The following is a 24,851-nucleotide window of genomic DNA, read 5'->3' as shown; positions in this document are numbered from 1 at the left end:
TAATGTGCGTTCTCATGTAAGTGCGCAAAATGCAGTTACCGGAAATTCCCGAGAAATGACCGGTGTCACAGGTGTGGTGAAGAACATATAAGTTAAAATACATTAATGACTCGTTATAACGTAGTACAAACTTCTTCTATAATAAAGTGATTTTGTATTATTTGTAACCAGGCACTAAAGCGATTACCCATAAAACGTGCTTTGAACCAATCGGATTGCTTGGGTCCTCATTTGTAAACCACACCCGAGTTGTAACAAAACATCAGTTTAACGCGCAAGTAGTTTTAGTTTCTCTTTCTCTAATACAGTCAGACAAAAACGGAGCGATTCTGACAAAAAACAAACTAGGAGACATGTTGTGTGTAAGTGTAAAATAAATGACATTATTTTATTTGTGTTACACAATTAGTTTTAAGATAAATTGGATCGGTTCAGTTAAGTGTGTAGGCATCTCCACTTTCATTCGGAGGCAAAATATACTAACTGAGCTATCAATACTGCATAAATGTTGTACTATAAATTTGCATTATTAAGTTGTATTAGGAGTTGTGATGGTAATTTAATCTAGGCTAGTGGTGCAGGGAAACCGAAACTAAACACACAAACAAAAAGTTTGGAATAACAAACAACTTCTAAATATTGTAAGATTTGTCCATGATGTCACATTTGCTCTTTTTTGTCAATTATTTTACGCTGCAGAAATAGGCCTTTATCTCATTTCCTTGTTTCGGAACGTTCGAAATCGCCAAGCAGTGTAGGCCTACTCGCACTTCCGGTGGTTACAACTGTAAAAAAATAAAATAAAATAAAAACATGAGGAGATTCTGTATTTATTTAATTTTTTTACAGTCTATGATGCAGATCATCATGTGCACAAATCCCCGTTTTAAATGAACGGCAAGAAAAGAACAGAACTCATATTAGACGTCATCAAGTGCTTGCCATAACAGATCGTGTGCGCGCACTCCAATGTTCATTATGTTAGAGTAAGATGGGAGATTCCCCCCTGGATTTACCATTAGACTGTAACATACTTAGATAGTACGAAAAAAACATCCAAGGCACTCGAGTAATTTGTTTTTAGAAAAATAAAACCTGGTTTATGACAGCATTGTGTAATAATGAAACAAACAATGTGGCTACATCAAATGTTTGTTATACATTGTTAATGAACTTTTGAACATCGAGGACATTCAATAATATGTACGTTTCAATGGCGTGCATTAACAGTAGCTCTTCAATGGGCTATTAAACCAAATTAAATAATGATCAGTTCTGATTGGCTGTCGCAGATCCAAGCCTCTTACACTCTCAGACCAGAGAGACAATGCCCCTCATTTATCATTCTTGCGTAGAAATGGGCGTATATTGGCGTAAGATTATGCTTACACTCCTCTCATCGCCTGATTTATGAAGCTGTGCGTACCTTTGAAATCCAGGTGTGCAATGCCTGCCCTTGATAAATACCGCGGTGGAAAACGATCGTCATTAGAATAACACGCCCCTATATATTCAAGTCTCCGCTCCCCCCACGCCCTCATTTTACGCCATGGACACACGGAAGACGGCAAAGAAGAGAAACTTCTCCGACGTTGGATGAGCAAATGACCTATCATCACAATGCATTATTTTACAGCACGTGTTTTGAAACAATTAGTATTTAATTTCGTATCACGTCACATGTATTGGGGTGAACAATAATGATGATGATGTGATGTGGAGTAGGCTACCATTCATTCACATTAATAATTGCATGACAATTTGTAATATTCTTATTATTATTAATGACGCTTATTGTTATTTAGAAGAAGAATGTCGTTATTATTATTATTTGTATTATTATTATTATTATTTAAAAGAAGAAGAATGTCATTTTTATTATTTTGTCAGTCTGAATTATTTTTTTTGTCATTGAAAGCCTTTTTATTCCTGAACAAAAAAAAGAGGTATACTTTGCCTGGAGTGTTAGAAAGTTGTGGATGGTTGTCTTTTTTAAAAAGTCTTTTGTCTTTTATTTTTCGTGTTCGCATTTATGAGGATTATGATGTCATTTACGTGACAGTTATCCATTACGGACGTGAGCGCTCTGAAAGCGGCATGCTTTAAAACTTTAACAGAGACCTCAAACAGAAAGCACAAAGCCTTTCTTTAAAGCGAATTTCGTTTTGTATTAATTGTATCTTAATTTTAATCAGTGTTTCATTATCCAATTTTCTGGATTTAATAAATAAAAAGTAAATAGCAGAGATAATCACGGAGGCGCCAGCGCCTGAACTGGATAACGTTAAGCTATCATCCATGAACCGAAACTCAACGTATAAGGTAGACTGATCGCCTCACACACCTAAAAAAATAGAAATATATCTATTATCTACAGAAATCTCTACTTTTAAACAGAACCATTCAAAACAAAATAAAATGATGTAGGCCTAATCTGTATGAAATGTGTATTTCTCTCCGGCGCGTTCACTAGCTGGTGTAGGATTTGAGCGTGCCGTACGCCAACGTCCATATTGATAAATCTCAAAGACACCATGGTTTTGGGTGTACGCCAGGTGTACTCTGGAAATTTGTTGTACGCACTACGCACTTTTGATAAATGAGGGCCAATGTAATTGTGAATCCATTTGAGTTAATCAAGATGTTTTATCTAGATTTTTGCTCATCCTGATTTTTGTCACCCTTTCTCTGTAGGTTTTGAATTAAGGGTCTGACAGTACATCACTGATTGAGTACCTTATTAAGAGGCAGTGAAAATGCAGGACCATCAGAGTTTCTCTGACTCCAGTGATAAAAGCATGGACATTCCTCTTTCATTTGCATGTGAGTCAATATATTGCATTATGCAGGTTTGAGCCACGTTTTGCTCAGGCAGTTCTTTAGATTTTGCACACAAAAAAATAATGTCGGATTTACTTAAATATTGATGCATTTTTGCATCACTTTTTAAGTAAATTCAGCTTGAAGTCATTTTATGCTAAATTAACAAGAGAAACGTTCACATTAAACTGACTGCATTAAATGTCTCAGTCATGTTTTACTCAAAGTTGTAAGCTTGAATTATGTATTTTTGTAAAAAGTTGTATTTTTGTAAAAACTGATGTACAGGGTGGGCCATTTATATGGATACACCGTAATAACATGGGAATGGTTGGTGATATTAAAGTCCTGTTTGTGGCACATTAGTATGTGAGGGGGCAAACTCCTCAAGATGGGTGGTGATATATACATATACTAATGTGCCACAAACAGGACTTTAATATCACCAACCATTCCCATGTTATTATGGTGTATCCATATAAATGGCCCACCCTGCATAACTCAAGCTAACATTGATCACCACAAGCATTTGAACGTCCGTGTTTAATACAGTATGTGTGTTGTTGTAATTCTGCTCATCATATAAAGCCATCGTGTCTCTTCAGAAGACTTGGATTTGGAATGGAACACTCGATTGATTATTTTTGCGATGCCTTGCAGCCTTTATGACATTTTTGGATTTTTTTTAAGTTTTAGAGGAATGGACTTTAAACCGAGAGGGACAAAAACTTCTCAAGAATCATAAAAAAATTGGAAGTTGAACAAAAATAGTTGTTTTAAACAACATGAGGGTGAGTACAAAATGACAGAATTTACATAGGATACTAACTGTCTCGGGTGCATTCACACTGGCAGTTTAGTTCGGAACGAGGCACGGTTAGCATGAAAAATTGCTAATGCTGTCATGCAGACCAGGGTGCGCACTGGGGTACTGAACCCGAGACTACCTGGAGTTCGTTTGCTCCCGAACCGTGCCGCGGTTTGCGTGAATGTGAAAGCAACACGGACTCGGGTGCGCACTTGTTCAGGAAGTAAAGTGACCTGCGCATGCGTTCTCTTACAAGAGGTTCTCTCGTATTGCGTAAGTTGCTTAAGCTAAAGTCATCTTTTCTCGAGATCTGAAGCCAAAAAATTATCCTTAATTTTGTATATATTGTCAATGCAGTGCGGCAGCCAGCAGACCATAGCAGGCTGTATAAGCGTGCTCATTGGCTGACCTGCGGCAACTGCTGCAGCCTATCGGTGAGCCCTGCGTGATGTCGCGCCCTCTACGCGCCACAGCCCGCCAGAATGGGTGTGGCGTAGCGTATATAAAGACGGGCTGAACAGGCTGAACTCTGATTTTCATCTCTTCAGCGAAACTCTTCTCATCGCTGGATCTTGAGAAGCCGCCGCCGTTGAAGCAAGCAACCAGCAAGCCTAGGAAGCGTCTGAGGAAGCCGGCCGTTTTCGCCGCCTTCAGCCATCCATGCCTGTTGAGCTATCCGGCGACAGTATCCTTTTTCTGCTGTGTGTGTTCACCGCTGCAACACACACTTTCTATCTAAAAGAGTGCGAGGCGTTTTTATCAAAATGCCTCGCTCTTCCTGTGGCTCGTGCCGCGCCCCGCTCAGCACCGGAGACCGCCATCTGATCTGCACTCTCTGTCTGGGACGTGAGCACGCAGCCATCGCTCTCTCTACGGGCGGCTGCCCTGAGGAGCTTTCAATGTCGACGCTGCGGGCTCGACTTGAAGCTTTTAACGACGAAGCTGTCACTCCGCCTGTCTTTGCTGGGCCGCGCAGGAAGAAGCGCCGCTCCCAGAGGCCACCGGAGACCGATGTGGCGCTCAAGAGCTCGCCGGAACCCGGACGCACAGCCGCCGGCTCCCGCCCGCGCCGCCTCAGGGGATGAAGCGGATGAAGTGGACGAGGACGCCGCCGCTGACAGCTGCTCTATCCTGGCCTCTGACAACGAGGAATGGTCCGGTTCACACCACTCTGCCTCCTCGTCAGTCCAGGAGTCCGGCCGTACTCGGGCCGGCGTGGATGCAAAACTACTGCGCCTCCTCACCAAGGCCGTCGACCAACTTGGCCTCGAGTGGTCACCGCCGCGAACAGACTCGACGGCTGCTTTCTTCATCGCCGCCGCCAAGCACCCGCGTCCAGGACTGCACCCTTCTTGCTGGAGCTCCACGCTGAGCTTTCTAAATCGTGGAATGCACCATTCTCCGCGAGAGTGCACTCTCATGTCTCCTCGGCGCTCTCACTGGTTGACGGCGCCGCCAAGAAGGGGTATAATTCCATCCCCCCTGTGGAGGAAGCGGATGCAGCACACCTTTGCCCGCCTTCTGGATGGCGCTCAAAGGCTGCCCTCCCGTCCAAAGCCTGCAGGACTACATCAGCCCTTGTCGGCCGCGCTTTCGCTGCCGCCGGACAGGCCGCCTCAGCTTTGCACTCCATGGCAGTCCTACAGATCCTTCAAGCCGATCTCCTCCGTGAGCTGGATGAGAAAGGCCTGGATCCTGCCTCCATCACGGATTTGCGCAGCGCGACGGATCTCTCCCTTCGCGCTACTAAATCCGCTGCCCAGGCTCTTGTAAGGTGCATGTCCTCGCTGACCGTCACAGAGAGGCACCTCTGGTTGATGCTCGCCGACATGAGGGAGTCCGAACGGGCTGTTTTCCTCAACGCCTCGCTCTCCCCCACCGGCCTCTTTGGCCCAGCGGTTAATGGGATCGTAGACCACTTCTCGGAGGTACAAAAGACCACGCAGGCTATGAACCTTTTCCTGCCTCGACGCTCGAGCTCAGCCGCACGCCGCCCTCGGGACCAGCCTGCGCGAAGCTCCACCCAGCGTCCAGCTCAGCCTCCGTCTTCGCAGCGACGACAGGGCGGCCGCCCTAGATCGCGCTCGACCAGCCGCAACAGGCCGCCTTCCCCGCGGGGACCCCGGCCCAAGATCGGGCTGAAACCCGAGCCCGCGAAGTCCTCCTAGCAGCTCAAGGGAGGAAAAGACGATTAAGTCCCGCCGCGGCCGGACCACCGTCAAAGCTTTCCGCTCTGTCAGTCCCCGAAATCTTGGCTACTGCAGATGTGTATTACGCAGCCAACAAGCCAGTGATACTACCCGCTCGCCTGCATACAACCGCCGTTGTCACGGCGACCCAGAGAAATTTCAAAAAGAGCATAATGTCTGGTTGTCCGGCTCACGCCGCATGTGTTTTAAATGCAGAAAATGTGCCCACATTTTAGTGTTCACCCCTGCACACAAGCACTATACCCCCTGTGTCTCTCACAGAGCCCACTCTCATAAAGCTGGCGAAAGCCGCTCGAGTGTTAGATGTAGGATATATGCCCACGAGCCCATGCCCACACCTACTCACCGCTCGCTCTGTCACACAGCCATCACGGATGTAAGTCCTGTGCCCGCTTGCGAACGCTCACTTACTGACAAGCATTTTCCCCCCGGTGCCGCTCTCGCGCCCCGTTCCTCGCACAATATGCTCCCCGTCAAAAGCCACCGGGACATCGTGTGTATAACGGCCAGCCATCGCTGTCTGCGAGCCGCCATATTCGAGCACCAAGAGCGCGCGCACTGCGCCCGCGCCTCCAATTCAGGTTCTCGAGCCCGCAGAATGCGGCGATCGGAACCCGGAGGCCATTCTGCCCCTAGCCGCACATGCAAAAGCATGGGAAGCTATTCCAGGCATGTCAGAATGGGTGCTGAGCACAGTAAAGCAGGGCTATTCGTTGCAGTCCGCTCGCCGCCCCCCGCGCTTTCGGGCACGAACCGAGACGAGAGTGAATGGGAAAGTAGCACACCTACTTCATGCAGAAATAGCGAAACTTCTGTGCAAAGGGGCCATAGAACCGGTACCGCCTTCTCTGAGCGAGTCAGGCTTTTACAGCCGTTATTTCCTCGTGCCCAAGAAGGACGGAGCTCTCAGACCGATTCTAGCTCTGAGATATTTGAACAAAGCTCTTATGAGAAGACCGTTCAAAATGCTCACAACCAGACAGATCCTCGCGCAAATTCGCCCAGGGCACTGGTTTATTTCCCTCGATCTGAAAGACGCTTACTTTCAGATTCAGATAATACCCCGTCACAGGCCATTCTTGAGATTCGCCTTCGACAGTCAGGTATATCCATACAACGTCCGGCAGTTCGGCCAGTCTTTATCACCCCGTACGTTCACAAAGTGCATGGACACGGCTCTCGCTCCCATGAGGACTAAGGGCATGCAGATTTTTAACTATTTGGACGATTGGCTGATTCTAGCACAGTCAGTGGAAGAACTTATTTCTCACAGAACAGTGCTTCTCGGCCATCTGGAAAGCCTGGGTCTCACGGTCAACTGGACCAAGAGCTCATTACTGCCCAGTCAGTCAGCCTCTTTTCTGGGTATAGAACTGGACTCTGTGGCAATGACGCGCTGTGTTCAACGCCTGGCCGCGTCTTTCCAGAAAGGCAGCGTCACACCTCTAAAAACATTTCAGAGGATGCTGGGTTGTATGGCATCAGCTGCAGCAGTGCTTCAGCTGGGTCTACTGCGTATGCGGCCGCTGCAACGCTGGTTGAACCCTCGAGTGCCTCACCGAGCCTGGGCGTCCGGCTGCATCCGGATCAGAGTGACTCAGAGCTGCGTTTCAGCACTGAGACCCTGGTTAGCGGCCGACTGGTACCAGCGGGGAGTGACAATGGGAGCCGTCTCGCACTGGAAAGTTATCTCGACAGACGCCTCCAACTTGGGTTGGGGCGCTCTTTTCGAAGGCAAATCGGTTTTTGGCCTGTGGTCAGACCAGGAGAAATGCCTTCATATAAACTGTCTGGAGATGATAGCGGTCGAGAACGCGCTGAAGTGTTTCCTCCCACACATACGGGGCCACCATACCTCTCACTCAAGAACGTTTTTCTGATAGCTCTGTCATCAGTAAAACGAGTGGGGGATCTACACGCGCTATCTGTTAGCCCCACTTGTCTCGAGTTCGGACCGAATGACTCTAAAGTCATCCTCAAACCGAGACATGGTTATATCCCCAAGGCGATTGGCACTCCATTTAGAGTGCAGCTCATCTCCCTATCGGCTCTGCCAGCATCCGATAGCGAGGACAGTGATAACCTCCTATGCCCCGCCAGGGCGCTGAGAACTTACATCACGCGCTCCGCCGTCTTCAGGCGTTCTGAGCAGCTCTTTGTTTCGTTTGGTGGGCACACCAAGTGTCTCGCTGCCTCGAAACATAGCCTGTCCAGATGGATAGTGGACGCTATCGCAGCAGCTTATGTGTCCAAACACCTGCAGTGCCCGATGGGCATCAGGGCCTATTCCACTAGAGGCATGGCTTCGTCGTGGGCTTGGTCCAGCGGGATTTCTATTCACAACATTTGTATGGCGGCAGGCTGGGCCTCCCCCTCTTTTTAACCTGGAAGTTCCCGCCCTGCAGGCTAAACTTTTATCAGTCTAAGAGATGTGTATGTTCTGCCCAGACATTCATGTGCAGGCCACTCTCATGTCACTACGAGCTCTTCTGGTTGAGCTGCACAAATGGGTGAGACTCTATATACATAGACCGGCAGAGCCGCTCTCTATTCCCCTATGATGTGCTTGTGTATTTGTGCTGGCCCGCGTTGTTGGCCGCCTATTCTCCACACAGCTGCACAAAGGGTTGATACTCTCTATACATAGACTGGCGGAGCCGTTCTATTTTTTCCCTGTGATGTGCTTATGTACTTGTGCTGGCCCGCGTTGCTGACCGCCTTTTCCCTACACGTTTATACATAGACCGGCGGAGCAGCTCTGTATTCCTATGAAGTGCTTATTACATGTGCTGGCCTGCGTTGCTGGCTGCCTGTTCCCGCATGTTGTGTCCCCCGGGCTCCCTGGGACTCATGCAGTGATGCTCGGCGCGCACGGCGTTGACAAGGGGTTCCCGTAGTGTAAGCAACTTATGCAATACGAGAGAACCTCTCGTAAGAGAACGTACTTGGTTACCTAACGTAACCTCGGTTCTCTCTAGAACACAGGTGTCAAACTCAGTTCCTGGAGGGCCACAGCCACAGTTTTGTTCCAACCCTGCTTCAACACACACACACCTGCAGTTTTCAAATAAGCCTGAAGGACTTGATTAACTGATCAGGTGTGTTTAATTAGGGTTGAAGCTAAACTCTGCAGGGCTGTGGCCCTCCAGGAACTGAGTTTGACACCCCTGCTCTAGAAGAGGGAACGAGTATTGCGTAACCTGCCGTGCTCGTGCCACGAGCTTATTCGCTTCAGTCAATGAAAACCAGAGTTCAGTCTGTTGAGCCCGTCTTTATATATGCTAAGCCACACCCATTCTGGCGGGCTCATTGGCCGTGACGTCATGCAGGGCTCACCGATAGGCTGCAGCAGTTGCCGCAGGTCAGCCAATGAGCACGCTTATACAGCCTGCTATGGTCTGCTGGCTGCCGCACTGCGTTGACAATATATACAAAATGAAGGATAATTTTTGGCTTCAGATCTCGAGAAAAGATGACTTTACCCGTAGCGTAAGCAACTTACGCAATACTCGTTCCCTCTTCTAGAGAGAACCGAGGTTACGTTAGGTAACCGAGTACATTTTAGATGATTATGTATTCAGTTAAATAAAGCACATGTAAGGGATGATAGTGTTGATGATTTACCTTGGATACGAGCAAGAGTTGAGCCCGCAGTGTTTTGCGCATAGCACGTGGAATCAGGGCAACAAATCCAATGTCAGTCACCTTATGACATTAAAAACAGTGTGCCATTCAGCCCTGTGTGATCCACCCTGAGTCTAGTCATTACAATTTCCTCTCTCCTGGTCCTTTCCTTGTAACTCTTTATACTGACTATTTTTTGTATTTTATAATATCTCCTTCCTTTCCTGTCTTCCTCCCACCATTTCTGCCATATTTCAAGTCCTTTCTTCTTAACCACTGCTTTTCCTTCACCTTTTCCTAGTGGAATTGTAACTGTTATAACCTTTAGCAATGCCTCTTTAGCCAGTTTGTCTGCAATCTCGTTCCCTTTAACCCCCTCATGTGCTGGCACCCAACAAAACTGAACATCTATGCCACACCAATGTAACCTTAGCAAACTGTGATAAAGTTCTATTAGTAGCCTAGGTCTTCTCTATGGGGCTCCGTTTGTAAAGCGGCTCACGCTGAAAATAACAGCAACATTTTGTCACATTTAGCTTCAAACAATGTTTAAAAAACTGGTATGAATTTTTGACGTTCACTTTTTAGCACATTTACAACAATATTTATCAACTTAGAGATATTTTAAATAGTTAAATCTAAATGTTAAATCTAAATGCTAAATCTAAATGTTAAATCTAAATGCTAAATCTAAATGTTAAATCTAAATCTAAATGTTAAATCTAAATATTAAATCTAAATCTAAATGTTGAATCTAAATGTTAAATCTAAATGTTGAATCTTAATGTTAAATCTGAATCTTAGCTTATAAATCTAAATCTTAACTTAACTAATATCTCTATAACTTAGAGATATTTTAAATAGTTAAATCTAAATATTAAATGTTACACCTAAATGTTAAATCTAAATGTTAAATCTAAGTGTTAAATCTAAATGTTAAATCTAAATGTTGAATCTAAATCTAAATGTTGAATCTAAATCTAAATGTTGAATCTAAATGTTGCGGGTGAAACTAAATATCTAACTAATACGCAAATTCAAACTTCCAGTAACCGTAAGTGCCAAAATAAAAGCTTGAGGAGGTCAGTGTGTGTTTATAGCATGGTTTATAGTGTCAAATAACGAATAAAAACCATCTCATCCGAGGAAATAGACTCTTGGACATGGATTATCGTGATAATAACTACCTAAAATAATAAACACGTTTGGAGAAACTGTATTTGAAGAGTAGGCTAGTGTCACTTTTATGAAAAGTGTGGGACTTATGACCTGTAGCCATAATAGCCAGCCATGAGGGGGCTCACATTGACTGAATGTCATGTCATCACTCTGTCATCACTCTCTGTCATGTTCGCTTGCTTAAAGGCCAGCAAGAGCCTATATCCCCGCCCGCCCCTGACCAGGTACGGTAACGTTACTGTCGTTCAAAATGTCCAACGAATGGGCGTTAGCCGAGAGCATCGGCAGAGCCGTCCTGGCGTTTATTCAAAATGTTTCAACAACGACAGCAACCGGTTTATTATTTTAGGTAGTTATTATCATAGATATCATATAAAGGCTAGATGTCTCGTGCGCGCTGCTGGCCAATGGAGGTCAACGTCCGCACTGCACAGCGGCCATCTTACCACAGTGTGTTCGCTCACTCGTAACATGGTGCATGTACTTTTAAATAACCATAACTTGCTCAATTTTCTACCGATTTTCAAATGGTTTGGTTTGTTATAAACGTCAGAGATGTAGCTATGACACTGCATACATATGAATAATTATAACATACATGTTCAAGCATTCTGAATTATAGCCATGTTAATAATGTTTGTAAGAAACCAAACCATTTGTAAATCCGTCAAGATTTCAGCGAGATAAGAAGATTTGTGTGTAGTGCTGCTCACTCACCTTAATTCACAGCTTCCCTGAGTTAAGATGGCCGCCGGTGATGCCGGAAGTGACTCCGCCTTAAGACATCTAGCCTTTATATGATATCTATGGTTATTATCACGTTCATTTCAACATTTACTAATGCATATTAAAAAAGTTGTGTAAATTAGTTAATGCACTGTGAACTAACTTGAACAATGACTATACATTTTATTAACTAACTTAAACTATATTTGTATTAACTAATATTGAGATTAATAAATACTGTAAAAAAAATTGCTCATTGTTAATCATGTTGGCTAATACATTTAACTAATGTTAACAAATGAGAGCTTATTTGTAAAGTGTTACCGCACCTTGTTACTTACAAGCTCTTAAACCTTTACTAGCACCAACATTAAACAGGACCAAAAGGTTTCTTCTATAATCTTTCTCCAGCATTACAATGAATGTAAGTTTGAAAACAACAACAACAAACTCCAAAGGCACAAAAACAAGAAAACCAAATTTGTTTGTCACCAATTTTTTTTTTTTTTTTTTTTTTTTTGGAAAGTGCTGTTTAGGTCAATGTCCCAGTAGCATCTCTATTCTATTCAGTATGTGAATGGAAATGTTCCAAAGAAGCAGGAAAGAAGAAAAAATAAACAGAAGGAAAACAATTGTTTATAAAACAGATCCAGTCCATTATTATAATTGGCTCAATTGAATGAAAGCAATAGATATACAGTAGCGCTCCAGTTTATATACACATTAGCCTTGCAGTAGATGCAAAATGTTAATGATTTTAGCAATAAGAGGGATCACAAAAATCTTTCACTTTTCCCAGCTGCTCCCGATGGCCAGTCTGAGACTGCTTTATAATTTAGCACAGTTAGACTATTAATAATAAAATGATGGCATTTCAGGTGAAACAGGTCGTCCTCTGTGTTCAGTCTTTTAAACTTACCCTCAACGTGGAAGCAGTGTAAATAAAGTTACATCAATGAAATGATAGTAAAGTTAGTCCACGGCCACACCGCTGTGCTTATGGTACTGCCCACGGCGTAAATTACAAGACAAAAAATGGAAAAATAGTTAGCAATTGAGCAAAATGGTTAACAATTTAGAAAAGTTATCTTGAAGACAAAAAAAAATAAAAAAATGAACGTCTAGTTTCAATTTAGCATTTTTGCATTTGCATTGTATGGTCTGAAAACTGAATTGTGAAGCGTTACATTGAAAATACCTTAACAAATACATTTTGGACAACATACTTGAGTTGAAATTAAAATCAGTTATTTTCCATGTTTTACATTTTCCATTAAAATTATTTTTATTTTCTTTAGTGTATTAGTCAATACATCAAAATAAGTGTACTTATATTTAAAACACTATCAAATAATAATAATTTAAAATGTATGTTAAAGTTAAACTTAAGTAGACATATTACAAAAAGCATTTTTAAAAAGTGCACTTAAGTGTGTTTATAAATATTGTCATGAAAGTGCATTTTCTTAGCTGAAAACTGAGTCGATGTTATGAACATTCCACTTCTTCTGAATCAGTTTTTGCTTCAAACATACGTATATGGCTGAATTAAACCATTATTTCCACTTGCAATTGTGGAGCGTTTACTACAGTAAATTTGACCGATCTCTGAGCTGGTGTGAGTGAGTGGAGACAGGGCTAATTTGCATATTCATAGATCCACGTATAGTGTGTAGTATAAATGAAGCAAGGATGTAGAGTTACATTCAAGCTATTTTAAGACATGAAGAAAAAAAATTCACAGGAAAAAGCTTTTAAATATGCCATTTTGGTGATCAAATATGAGTTTTAAGGGATACAATTATTGACTACAGGGGAACTTTCATAAATCGATGTTGAACAGTTGTTCAAATCAATCTCTATAAAATTCTAATTTATAAACCTCTGCAACATCATACTGCTGTCAATAATAAAGTATTTTCTTAATTTTCTGTCTGAGATATCTGCCTGACACGAGGTGAAATTATAGTAAATTATCCATCCATCAATTCTCTACATCCTCTATAGAATTCTAGAAATTCTATTCTGGAGTTTCATCTAATGAGCTGATGAGGTGAATCAGGTGTGTTTGAGTAGGAAGAAACACAAAGCGTGCAGTGTTGATGGTGCTCCAGGACCAGGGTTGAGGGTGTGTCAGCTCATCTGTGAACACATACTGTACTGTAACTGTAAGGAAGTGCAAATTATGGAATCAGACATTTATTATGTTCATTTTGAAAAACAAAGATGTTGAGGGCAAAACTGGACATAGGAACATATTTTGAGAGGGGGCTGAGAACAAAAAAAAACACGTGTCTAGCGTGAGGCGTGATGACTGACAGGAAGATGGTGAGAGAACTTTTGTTAATAAAAGTTGCATTTCTTCATTTAATATAAGTGAGTTTGTCTTTGTTTTATTGTTGTTGTGTTTTCATTAAAAATAATAATGAACCAAGAACTAAGCATTAATTTCTATGTAAGGGGAAAATCCAAATATCTTCTATTTATTTGTGTTAGAAGAATGCGGGTATAGCCTACCATATCATCCGTCTTATTGATTTTGTTAATAAATATGTTTAATATAAGCGAATTTGTTTATTAAGCATTGAGTTTATTAATTTGAGTAATATTACATTAACATCATTTTTTTTTACTTTTTCAGCATATGTTCTAATTTTTACCATACGTTAATTTCCAATGATTGTCATTATAAAAGAGCATTCAAAAGAACACTCTTTAAAAAGCCTGATCAATTACTTACGAAGGTTATGTTCCCTATGTTAGCTGGGATGACTCTATCCACCAATGCTTCTGTGTAAAAACAGCACACCAAATTATGGCATGGAATTGTGCATGATACACAGTAGAAAACTTAGTCGATGTTATTAACTGGGGATTAAATTGTTAGAATATTAGAAGCATTTATCATGATCATGAAGAGCTGCAGCTAATGATATGAAGTGTTTGACAGGTGATGCACATCTTCAGAATAATCATTGCAGAAACAAGATTAAACAAGAAAAACAAGAGAAAGAAATACAAAAGGAAGCATTGAATGAACAAGAAAATGTCATACAAAGAAAGAAAGCAACTGATGAAGAACCAAATCTACAAAGGAGGTCATTAGATAGAGTTCTGACATTCCCGAGCCAGGAGAAACAAAACAAGGATAAAAGTGGGAAAAAGAGTCAGAAGAAACAACAGACAACAGAAGAAGAACATCCAACTCAAGCAGGTGAGAACTTTTAATAAAACGATGACAATTTTTTATCCAAATGTCTGTCACGACACCATCCTAAAAACTCTAAACACAATATCCTCTCCATTTATCCTTTGTCGGGTCACAGGAGGGCTGGAGCGGATCCCAGCATCTATAGAGCAAAAAATTAAAGTTAATTCACTTTATAACAATGCAACTGTCAGCAAGGGTGCATGAATACACAAAGAAGATGAAAAACACAGAGTTTAATAAAAATCCACACAATAATCCACTGAAGGTACAAAACTGATGTAACTTACACACACACACTAACTTTAACATAGACTGGAACAATGAGATCTGTAAACAGAGCAACTTAAATACAGGTCAAATGAGGGTAATAATGATGATAAACCCATGAGAATTGAAAATGTTTGAGCAAAGCATACAAACTGTTCTGTCGTTGCTACACAGACGAGCACAGAACACTATTTGACCAAAAAGTGTCACAGCTGTCTTATAAAGACCTCAGGGAACTGTCTCAACTTGTGTCACAGTTAAACATGACGGTACATGCAAGTCAATGAGATGAATCAATGTAACTTCACTCCACAACAACTAGGCAACATAAATGTAATTTGTAATGTAAATGTAAATGTAATTCAGAGACATCCAATGTGCGTCTAAAAGTTGCAACCTCTTCCTGAGTCTCTCCGTAATGCTGCACTGATACTGGTTATTTCTGAGATTTTGGATGAGTGAGATTTGCGTGAAACTGAAACTGAAACTGGACCCAGCCACCAGGATAAAAGACAAGCTGAAGAAAAAGTGCAGTAAGCAGACAGTTTTTCCTGAAGCAGTGATGTTGTTAATTTTTGAGGAATATTACATACTGAGAAATATTACATCAAATTTCAAAAATTTTTCTCTAAAACCAATACATCAATGTTAATGTATTAACAAAGATAGTTTCTTTTTACTTTTTTAGCATATCTTCTTGTTTGCATATTTTACCATACATTAATTTCCAATGATTGTCATTATAAAAGAGCATTCAAAAGAACACTCTTTTAAAAGCTCTATCAATTACTTACAAAGGTTGATTTTGGGTGTTATATCTTATAATATGAAGTGAATTGTTCTTAATTGATTTGTTTTTTTTCTGTTTGTTAGGAGGAAGACGTTTGGTGTTGTTGATGACAGTATGTCTCGTGCTCATTTGTGTTCTGGCCACCATCATACAGCAGAATATCACCATCAAAGCACTGAGAGACCAGTTAAACAGTTGCAATAACACCATCAACGAACAGAGAGACCAGTTAAACAGTTTCAATAACAAAGTTGAAGAGCTCAACAGCTTACAGGAAGATTTCACTGAACTAACAGCTGAAAAAGACATGTGTTTTCAATTCAGCAAAAGGAAAGGTACGGCAAACTCTGATGACATCATCAAATCTTACTCTCTTGACATGACAGTCCCACATATTTTCTTTCATTCCTGACCCTATATATGCTGCAGCAGCCATCCTCAAATATCAAAAGCACATATATTGAAACAATTTGACAAATTGAAATGCATGAAACATCGAAATACCTGTAAAAGTATAGTGATAACAGAGAGAAAAACAACCAAAATACTCTTGGCAACATCAATTGCCTTAAAATACGACGTGTGTGTGTGTGTGTGTGTGTGTATTGTGTTGGCCACATTCACTGTGTAAACAAATTCTAACATCCCCAACTCAACATTTTCTAGTGACTGGTCACCTCTAAATTTTTCACTTGGCCCAAGTGAAATTCTATAAAATTAATTTAATTAATTGTTGCAATAGTCTGTTAACATTGGCTCAATGAGAAATAATATGTCGAAAGTAAAGGCAGCAGTCCCTCATGGATGACTGCTGCCACATAAAACAGAAACAAAACATCAAATAAAATCCAGGTCTGGACTCTCTCATCCTTCACCGTCGTCGCTCCTCCTTTTATGCTTCTGCTTCTCTCTCATTATCAGTCACGCCACCAGCCTCGCGCCGTTCTCCCATGGCCCTCTGCCTCGTCCTGCTCACCACAATTAGCTACATTGCTCAACGCTGCAAAAACACGTTGTAAACCAGATACATTTGTTATGGAATACGTGAATGGCCAAATCCACAGAAATAAGGTTTTTGCTCCAAATTGTAAGTTTAGTCCATACGATTAGGGGGGCACATTGTGTCATTGTAACCGTAACCTGTAACCGTAGCAATTGACGTGACAAAACGCCAGGAAATCCCTTTAATGGATATCAGTTATAGTTACAGCTGAATAGGCCTTTTCAGAATGTTTGTAAACAATAGGCACCGAGTAACTTCCGGGTGGCAGAACGCGAGCGGCTTCCACTGACTAACTGAAGAGATCCAGCCGGCGACTGCAACAGTTACATAGTTAAAAACATTGTTGTTGATCAAAGTTGAAACGATGATGAAAACGTGTTGTGTTTGGGGTTGCGCTGCCAGATATACAGCAAAAGCTGTAGGGGTTTCATCGATTTCCTGTGGGTGATAGGTTATAGCGAGTGGATGTCGTGTCGTCAAAAGTAGGAAATCTTAACGATCCCCTAAATTATATGATTCATCCAACGTTTACATTTCTGCTGCCAACCCTGCTTGCCCTTCAACTCTGCTTCGTGTATTCTCAAAACGGTCCATCTACAAAATCACAGCAGAGCATTTATCTTCCGCCGGGGAAATTCAAGACTAAAATTAGTAAACTTGTCTCTTTTGATAAAGAGACTCATTGCCAGTCACTGCCTGAAGTAAAAGAGGGCTGCCCACTCTCACGCATTCACCGTGACACTCACGCAATTGTCACTTTTCACACGCTCTCACGCCACACATCCATTTTCTCACGCAACTTACCGAAATGTATATTCCTCATACATAATATCGACCAGTCAGTGTTTTTCAACTGCGCAAAGGTCGATATAACAGCTGGAGAACAATTGTAAAATAACATTTACCTCAGGAAAGCCATTTAATGACCATGATAGGCTATATAGCACGTTATTTTGGCTAGAAAAAAGAGCTATAGAGAGTATTTTGCTAATTATGTGTAGGCTTACTATATTACATATTTATTATATTTTTTACTTATATCATTAAACACAGTTGTTATTATGATAAAAAAATGCATTATATTTAATTACATTTTTTATTTTTATTACATTTTTACTGTCGATGGTGGGCCTCCCTTCCAAGCAATTTACTAGCGTTGCCATAGGAACGCTTCGGCATTTGCCACCCGGAAGAACGTCTATTACTGTTGTGACGTCATGGTGAATTGTCGTATAGAGTGTTGCAGGTATGACGTCACTTTTTAAGGCCAACCGGCAGTTCGCATCACACTGGTGCGACAAAAACCCAATAGGATTTTCCTATAGGTTTTTGGATTATCGCAAAAAACAATTTCTGTGATCAACAAAAGTTTATGATACTTACACGTTTTGTCCATCAAGATAATTTTCACAGATGAACACAACTTTTATGAATTTTAAAACCTAAATGCACTCGCAAGTAGGCAATAGCCAACTACACTACAGTACCATGACTTCAAAGTCACCGTCACTAAGCTTCTGACAACTCTTTGTTTTTATTGTAAAACATTTTCCCAGAAAGTTTGTATTACACTGTAAAAAATTTCTAACCCTCCCAAATCAAAAATTTCAAGTGACCGATAACATCTAAATTTTTCAATTGGCCCAAGTGAAAATCTGTACATTTAATTTTATAATTTACAGAATTTCACTTGGGCCAATTGAAAAATTTAGATGTTATCGGTCACTTGAAATTTTTGATTTGGGAGGGTTAGAAATTTTTTACAGTGTAGAATATTTTGTAAGAGTATTGTATTGTAATATTTTGTAACAATTATAACCAAAATGATGCTGTAAATGCAGACCGCACTAATCTTCTCAGCGAGATGGTTTAATCTCCTCGACAGACTCTGTAGTCCCATTTAGCCACTTGTTAGCAACCGCCTTTTTCAAGACACATAACAGCTTAAAAAAATCACGAGTGGGGTAATACTTATGTATTTTATGTAGTAGAATGAATAAAATGTGAAAGTGTCTTGAGCTTGTTAACTACAGATCTTATTTCAGCCATTTAAACAAAATCCCATCAAAAAAATATATATATATTGATTTCGGTACGATTGAACTGGAAGTGTTAAAATGCTAACACGTTTCCTTGTTTTTGGCCTACAAGGTGATTTCATACCTGCACCAGTCAATAACATGCAAAAACATATTTTGACATTCTTTAAAAAGAAGAGAACAGAAAGTATGATATTTCATTGATTAGTGTTTAAGGACATTCCCCTGACACATTCGAAATTATATAATATATCTCAACTTTAGCACATTTGTCAGCTAAACATTCATTCAGTGTTTCCCATTAATGACCCTGTGCCGCCACTGTTTCACAATGAGCCGAAAATGTAAAACTTATCCACCTTATTCCTACGCCCCATAACGCTTTGCGCGAATTATGGGTGTAACTTCCGTTGAGCTGTAAACAATCAGTGAAAGGCTCGCTCTATGAACGCAATATTTCTTTTTAAACCGGTACAATGAGATTAAATTATTCTCCTCACCCTTCAACCATCAAACATTAAAAGGACATTTAAAAGTGTAAGCATCAACAAGGTAGCCTACTTTCAACAAGAGACCATGAATGACCCCAAAAGAGATTCTTTTCAACAGCAATAACTAGTGGTCGACCGATATATCGGCCGATATTTGGCATTTTTGAAATATCGGCATCGGCCGATAAGTTTTTCTGATTGGCCGATGTGTTGGAAGCGGGACTTTTATTTTGACGGCGCTCCGGACTTTTATTTTGACGGGCGGCGCTGAGAACACCAGCGCCAGGAGAGAACGGCAACGGCAGCTCCTCAGATCAAACCGATCAAACAGCGCTCACTCACATTCTCCGTCTTCATTCATTTACGATCTCTGTCAGTCATATCTAATACTTTGTTAGACAGAACTAGTAAACGAAGAAAGTAAATGGTAACTTATGCTAAGTAAGTGAAGTAAAGCGTTTGGTTTTATATTATTTTAACAGAAAAGGCAAACAATCAGGCTAAAATACTTTCTCATTTGCCGTCAACATTCAGCAAATGCGCATCTACGTCATTTAAACAAATCTCTGAATATCTAATGACCATTTAATTTCACAAACCTTGCAGATTTATTCGAACCCAGCTGTGATATCTTGTGAAGTGTGCATTACTGTCTGCGAGTGACGGTCGGTCCGTGCGAAGTGAGTGAATGCGAACAGAAGATCAGCTTCAGGAGACGCGAGCGAAAAACTTTAAATCCTTCATTTTAAAATATGCTGATATATAACCAGTTGCCCACTGTGTCATATTCAAATCCCTTGTATATCCAGTTGCCAACTGTGTCATATTCATATCGTTTTCACTGTGCTGTATGTAAAATTAGCGTTACCTTGTCTTTATTTGAAAAAATATGATTACCAGATTCATATGAATTTATGATTCATATATTCATATATTTCTAAACAATTACTTTGTGAAAAATACTGTAATAGGATTGCAAATTTAAGAAGTTGCCATCTAAAGTATAAAAGCATGTTTATTTTAAAAATTTGCTTTATAATTTATTTATAATTTATTAAATATTGATTAAAAGATATAAAAATATCGGCTTTATATCGGCCATCGGCCACCCTGCTCTCTAAGATATCGGCATCGGTCGACCACTAGCAATAACGGACAGGTTAAATAACACTGTAGTAATATATATCTGCATTATGTAACATACGTTGTCTTAAGAAAAAATGTCAGGAAAAAAAGGGAGAGTCTCAACGAAATCCAAGCAGTAATGGGATATGCATTTGAAACACATGTTAATACCAGGACCATTTGTCTTTTTATATTCTCCAGTCATGCCAGATCTCAGGATAATGGTGGTTGGTAAAACTGGAGCTGGAAAGAGTGCATCAGGAAACACCATCCTGGGAGAAAAGGTGTTTGAAGAAAATATGTCTTCTGAATCTGTGACTAAGACATGCCTGAAACATCAGCAGAAGGTGGAAGGTGGAAAAATCTCAGTGATTGACACTCCAGGACTGTTTGATACAGAAATCAATAAAAAAAGAATGGAGGAGGAGCTTGATAAATGTGTCAGTATTTCTGTTCCTGGTCCTCATGCATTTCTGCTGGTCATCAGACTGGACGTGAGATTCACAGACGAGGAGAAGAAAACAGTGAAATGGATTCAGGAGAACTTTGGAGAAAAAGCTGCTGATTACTCCATCATTCTGTTCACTAGAGGAGATCAGATAGATGAACCTATAGAGGAGTTTCTCACCAAAAACAGGCAGATTGAAGAGCTTGTTAGACAGTGTAAAGACAGGTATCACGTTTTCAATAACAAAGATAAAAATCCATCACAGGTTAATAAACTGCTGGACAAGATAATAAGAATGGTGATGGAGAACGGAGGAGGACATTATACAAATGAGATGTACAAGGAGGCTCAGAAGAGGCAGAGAGAGGAAGATGAGAGACGGAAGTTGGAAGAAGAGGAAAAAATTAACAAGGAAGTTCAGAAGAGGCAGAGAGAGGAAGATGAGAGACGGAAGTTGGAAGAAGAGGAAAAAATTAACAAGGAAGTTCAGAAGAGACTGAGAGAGGAAGATGAGAGACGGAAGTTAGAAGAAGAGGAAAAAATTAACAAGGAAGTTCAGAAGAGACTGAGAGAGGAAGATGAGAGACGGAAGTTAGAAGAAGAGGAAAAAATGAACAAGGAAGTTCAGAAGAGGCAGAGAGAGGAAGATGAGAGACGGAAGTTGGAAGAAGAGGAAAAAATTAACAAGGAAGTTCAGAAGAGACTGAGAGAGGAAGATGAGAGACGGAAGTTAGAAGAAGAGGAAAAAATGAACAAGGAAGTTCAGAAGAGGCAGAGAGAGGAAGATGAGAGACGGAAGTTGGAAGAAGAGGAAAAAATGAACAAGGAAGTTCAGAAGAGGCTGAGAGAGGAAGATGAGAGACGGAAGTTGGAAGAAGAGGAAAAAATGAACAAGGAAGTTCAGAAGAGGCAGAGAGAGGAAGATGAGAGACGGAAGTTAGAAGAAGAGGAAAAAATGAACAAGGAAGTTCAGAAGAGGCAGAGAGAGGAAGATGAGAGACGGAAGTTAGAAGAAGAGGAAAAAATGAACAAGGAAGTTCAGAAGAGGCAGAGAGAGGAAGATGAGAGACGGAAGTTAGAAGAAGAGGAAAAAATGAACAAGGAGGCTCAGAAGAGACTGAGAGAGGAAGATGAGAGACGGAAGTTAGAAGAAGAGGAAAAAATGAACAAGGAGGCTCAGAAGAGGCAGAGAGAGGAAGATGAGAGACGGAAGTTAGAAGAAGAGGAAAAAATGAACAAGGAGGCTCAGAAGAGGCAGAGAGAGGAAGATGAGAGACGGAAGTTAGAAGAAGAGGAAAAAATGAACAAGGAGGCTCAGAAGAGGCAGAGAGAGGAAGATGAGAGACGGAAGTTAGAAGAAGAGGAAAAAATGAACAAGGAGGCTCAGAAGAGGCAGAGAGAGGAAGATGAGAGACGGAAGTTAGAAGAAGAGGAAAAAATGAACAAGGAGGCTCAGAAGAGGCAGAGAGAGGAAGATGAGAGACGGAAGTTAGAAGAAGAGGAAAAAATGAACAAGGAAGTTCAGAAGAGGCTGAGAGAGGAAGATGAGAGACGGAAGTTAGAAGAAGAGGAAAAAATTAACAAGGAAGCTCAGGAAAGGCAGAGATTCAAGGACAGGAATGAGGATAAACAATCATTTTTTTCAACAGTTATAGATTTATTATGGAATTTTTTAAAAACAATATTCAGTATTATAATATAAATGACCTATACTGTAAAAGAAATGCATGTAAAAAAATATATAAATGGCAGCACAGTGAAAAATACATGGCAGCACATGGTGGGAAATGTTTACCATTAAATGACCCATAACTCCTGAATCACTTTAGACACATTTATACACTGATTCTTGATGTCTGTGCATGTATGATGCTGGAGCTCAGAGTTTTTTGTGTAAAATGTGTTTTTATTTTCTTCATACTATCACAGCTGAATGTGAATGTGAATATATAGGCTTACATGTTCACTATAATCAATAATGTGAAATTAATAACATCACCTATCATTAGATATCATACTCTGAATGGGATCAGTAACACGATGTTACACAAGGATTATAATAGGGGTGGGGGAAAAATGTATTCATATATGAATCGCGATTCTATCTTCTGCTGAATCGCATCGATTTACAAATTTTACGTTATATTTTTTAAACTTCACTCTACTAAAAGTTGAGACATTGGTTTGTTAATAATCACAATAAGCACAATCAGGACAACTTTTCTGATTATTCTTTTCACTCCTCTATCAGAAATCTTGCGAGGAGCACTGGTCGAGGCAAATTTATGGTGAAATTATTGTCTTTCCACTTCCGTATTATGGCCCCAAAAGTGCTCACTGGACCATTCAGAAGCTTAGAATGGCGCCTATAACCAATGCCATCATTATGTTTTGCAACAGTTAGGTTGCGAAGGTCTGGAGACAGCTCTTTGCTTTTACCCATCATGAGATGTGTCTTGTGTGACACTTTGGCAATGAGACCTTTTTGTAGGCCATCATTTGGGACTGAACCAGCTGTTATTAATTTCCACTGACAGGGGGCTGGATTGCTTTTTAATTACTGTAAGTTTTCAGCAGTTGTCTTGGCTTTCCATGCCTTTTTGCGCCTCCCTTTCTTCATGTGTTCAATACTTTTTCCCTGTGTCATTTCACATTATTACACATAACTTAATTTCTGAACTTATTTTTGTTTGTTTCTTTGTATGTATGGCTTACTTGGGTTGTTACCAACATCTGGTGAAAATTTCATGTCAGTAGCACCTTTGGAAATATATTTACTGAGAAAAATGATGACGTGTTCAATACTTATTTCCCCCGCTGTATATAGTCCTCATATTCCTTTATATTAATCTCTTGTCAAGCTTTGTTTTCTGTAATCATTTTTGGTGAGTTTATGTTAAAGGTATCTGTTCACTTTTTGATTGAATAAAACTGCACTTGGTTTCATCAAGCTTGCCTTCAGTGGAATTCATTACAAAATCAAAATTGCCCCTATTTACTTATAGTGCACATTACTAGTCTTGTGGCGAACAACTAATCTGTGCAAGTTAATACACAGAAATTGTAGAAAATTGTTTGACTTTGTTCTGGTTGAAGGTTTTCTCTCTCTCCATGAGCACATGGCTGAGCACATGCAGATTGTGGCCTGCCGGCCCTGGGCCGGAGAGGCCACGCAGGCAACCAAGGAGTGAGGAAGTCGGAAGAGTTGATCGTTGCCCGTTCAGTGACGGTAAGGTTGCAGTTTTCTTCTGAGTTGGATTGAAGAAAATACAGTCTGACTCCTTTGGGAGAGTGAAGGCTAGCAGGCGGTGGTCACAGTGGGGGGTCCCTCCCCACAGACATCAACCCGAAGAAGCCGCAGTAGAGGCCAGAAGAAGAGAGGGAAGAGCTTGTGTAGCGACCATTTAAAGCCTGAGAAAGGTCCCACCTTTCAGGGTTGGCTCAACCAATAAGAAAGGGGGAATTTCCAAGCGGGAGATTCCTCTGTTGGTAGGATTTATGACTCTTGGTTTTAAGCGTGCTCCTTTGCATTTGCAGCTGGATTTGTTGCTGATGAAGAAACTATGAAAGATTATTGTAATACTAATATGTTGCGCAGCTATCATATCATATACACGATCATTTCGATCTTCAAACTACCAATTTATAGAGACCAAACATGGTATGGGTGACATTGATTCTATTGTAAAATACACAGCATCAACAAAATAATAGTATTAAAAGACATTACACAAGACAGTAAATCATTCACAAAATGTTCTGGGATGCATGTTAATTTATAGATCAGTTTGTCGATAAATGAATGCAGGAAAGTCTGTTTTAATGTCTCCAGGTTTTTCTCCTATGGCCGATGTCCTGACCACATGATCACATTTTTTCACAGCAATAAAGACATCTTATCTGATCGTCGCCCCGGCGACTGAAACCTTTCCTGCTCTCTTGTTGTCATGATTCATGTCTGTGTTCTCGTCTTGTCCCATGTTAGCAGTTCCCCATTATGTTGAATAGTCTCCCCAGGTGTTTCTTATTAGCCACGCCCATTTGTAATCTTGTTTAGCTTGTCTGTCTGTGTATTTAAATCTCTGTGCTTCAGCTGTTGTTGGTCGGTCG

General features: G+C 40.8%; 1 protein-coding gene across 2 annotated transcripts; it reads left to right on the top strand.

Moving 5' to 3' along the window:
- The first annotated feature begins 222 nt into the window (after nucleotides 1-222).
- On the top strand, nucleotides 223-23,691 carry LOC311278497 (uncharacterized protein). 2 transcript variants are annotated; one of them, XM_084389392.1, is made up of 6 exons: nucleotides 226-362; nucleotides 2,695-2,823; nucleotides 14,318-14,581; nucleotides 15,719-15,841; nucleotides 15,884-15,970; nucleotides 20,495-23,691. In XM_084389392.1, the coding sequence occupies exons 2-6, from the start codon at nucleotides 2,757-2,759 to the stop codon at nucleotides 22,441-22,443; spliced, it is 2,490 nt and encodes an 829-aa protein (XP_084245518.1). In that variant the 5' UTR covers nucleotides 226-362; nucleotides 2,695-2,756; the 3' UTR covers nucleotides 22,444-23,691. The 2 variants fall into 2 exon arrangements, with proteins under 2 accessions (XP_084245517.1, XP_084245518.1); XM_084389391.1 differs by having other exon boundaries at nucleotides 223-362; nucleotides 15,719-15,970.
- Nucleotides 23,692-24,851: the final 1,160 nt, after the last annotated feature.

This window comes from Rutilus rutilus (genome assembly GCF_951802725.1).
Source record: "Rutilus rutilus genome assembly, chromosome: 19".
Lineage (NCBI taxonomy): Eukaryota > Metazoa > Chordata > Actinopteri > Cypriniformes > Leuciscidae > Rutilus > Rutilus rutilus.
The sequence above is the reverse complement of the archived record's forward strand: the minus strand, read 5'-3'. Positions and strand labels throughout refer to the sequence as shown.

What these genes read in the sequence shown, in the direction of transcription:
- LOC311278497 (XM_084389391.1), top strand. Translation starts at nt 2,757, where the DNA reads ATGCAGGACCATCAGAGTTTCTCTGACTCCAGTGATAAAAGCATGGAC. An exon ending in CATTCCTCTTTCATTTGCAT is followed by an intron (nt 2,824 to 14,317) that starts GTGAGTCAATAT and finishes AGTGTTTGACAG; the next exon opens with GTGATGCACATCTTCAGAAT. An exon ending in AGAACATCCAACTCAAGCAG is followed by an intron (nt 14,582 to 15,718) that starts GTGAGAACTTTT and finishes TCTGTTTGTTAG; the next exon opens with GAGGAAGACGTTTGGTGTTG.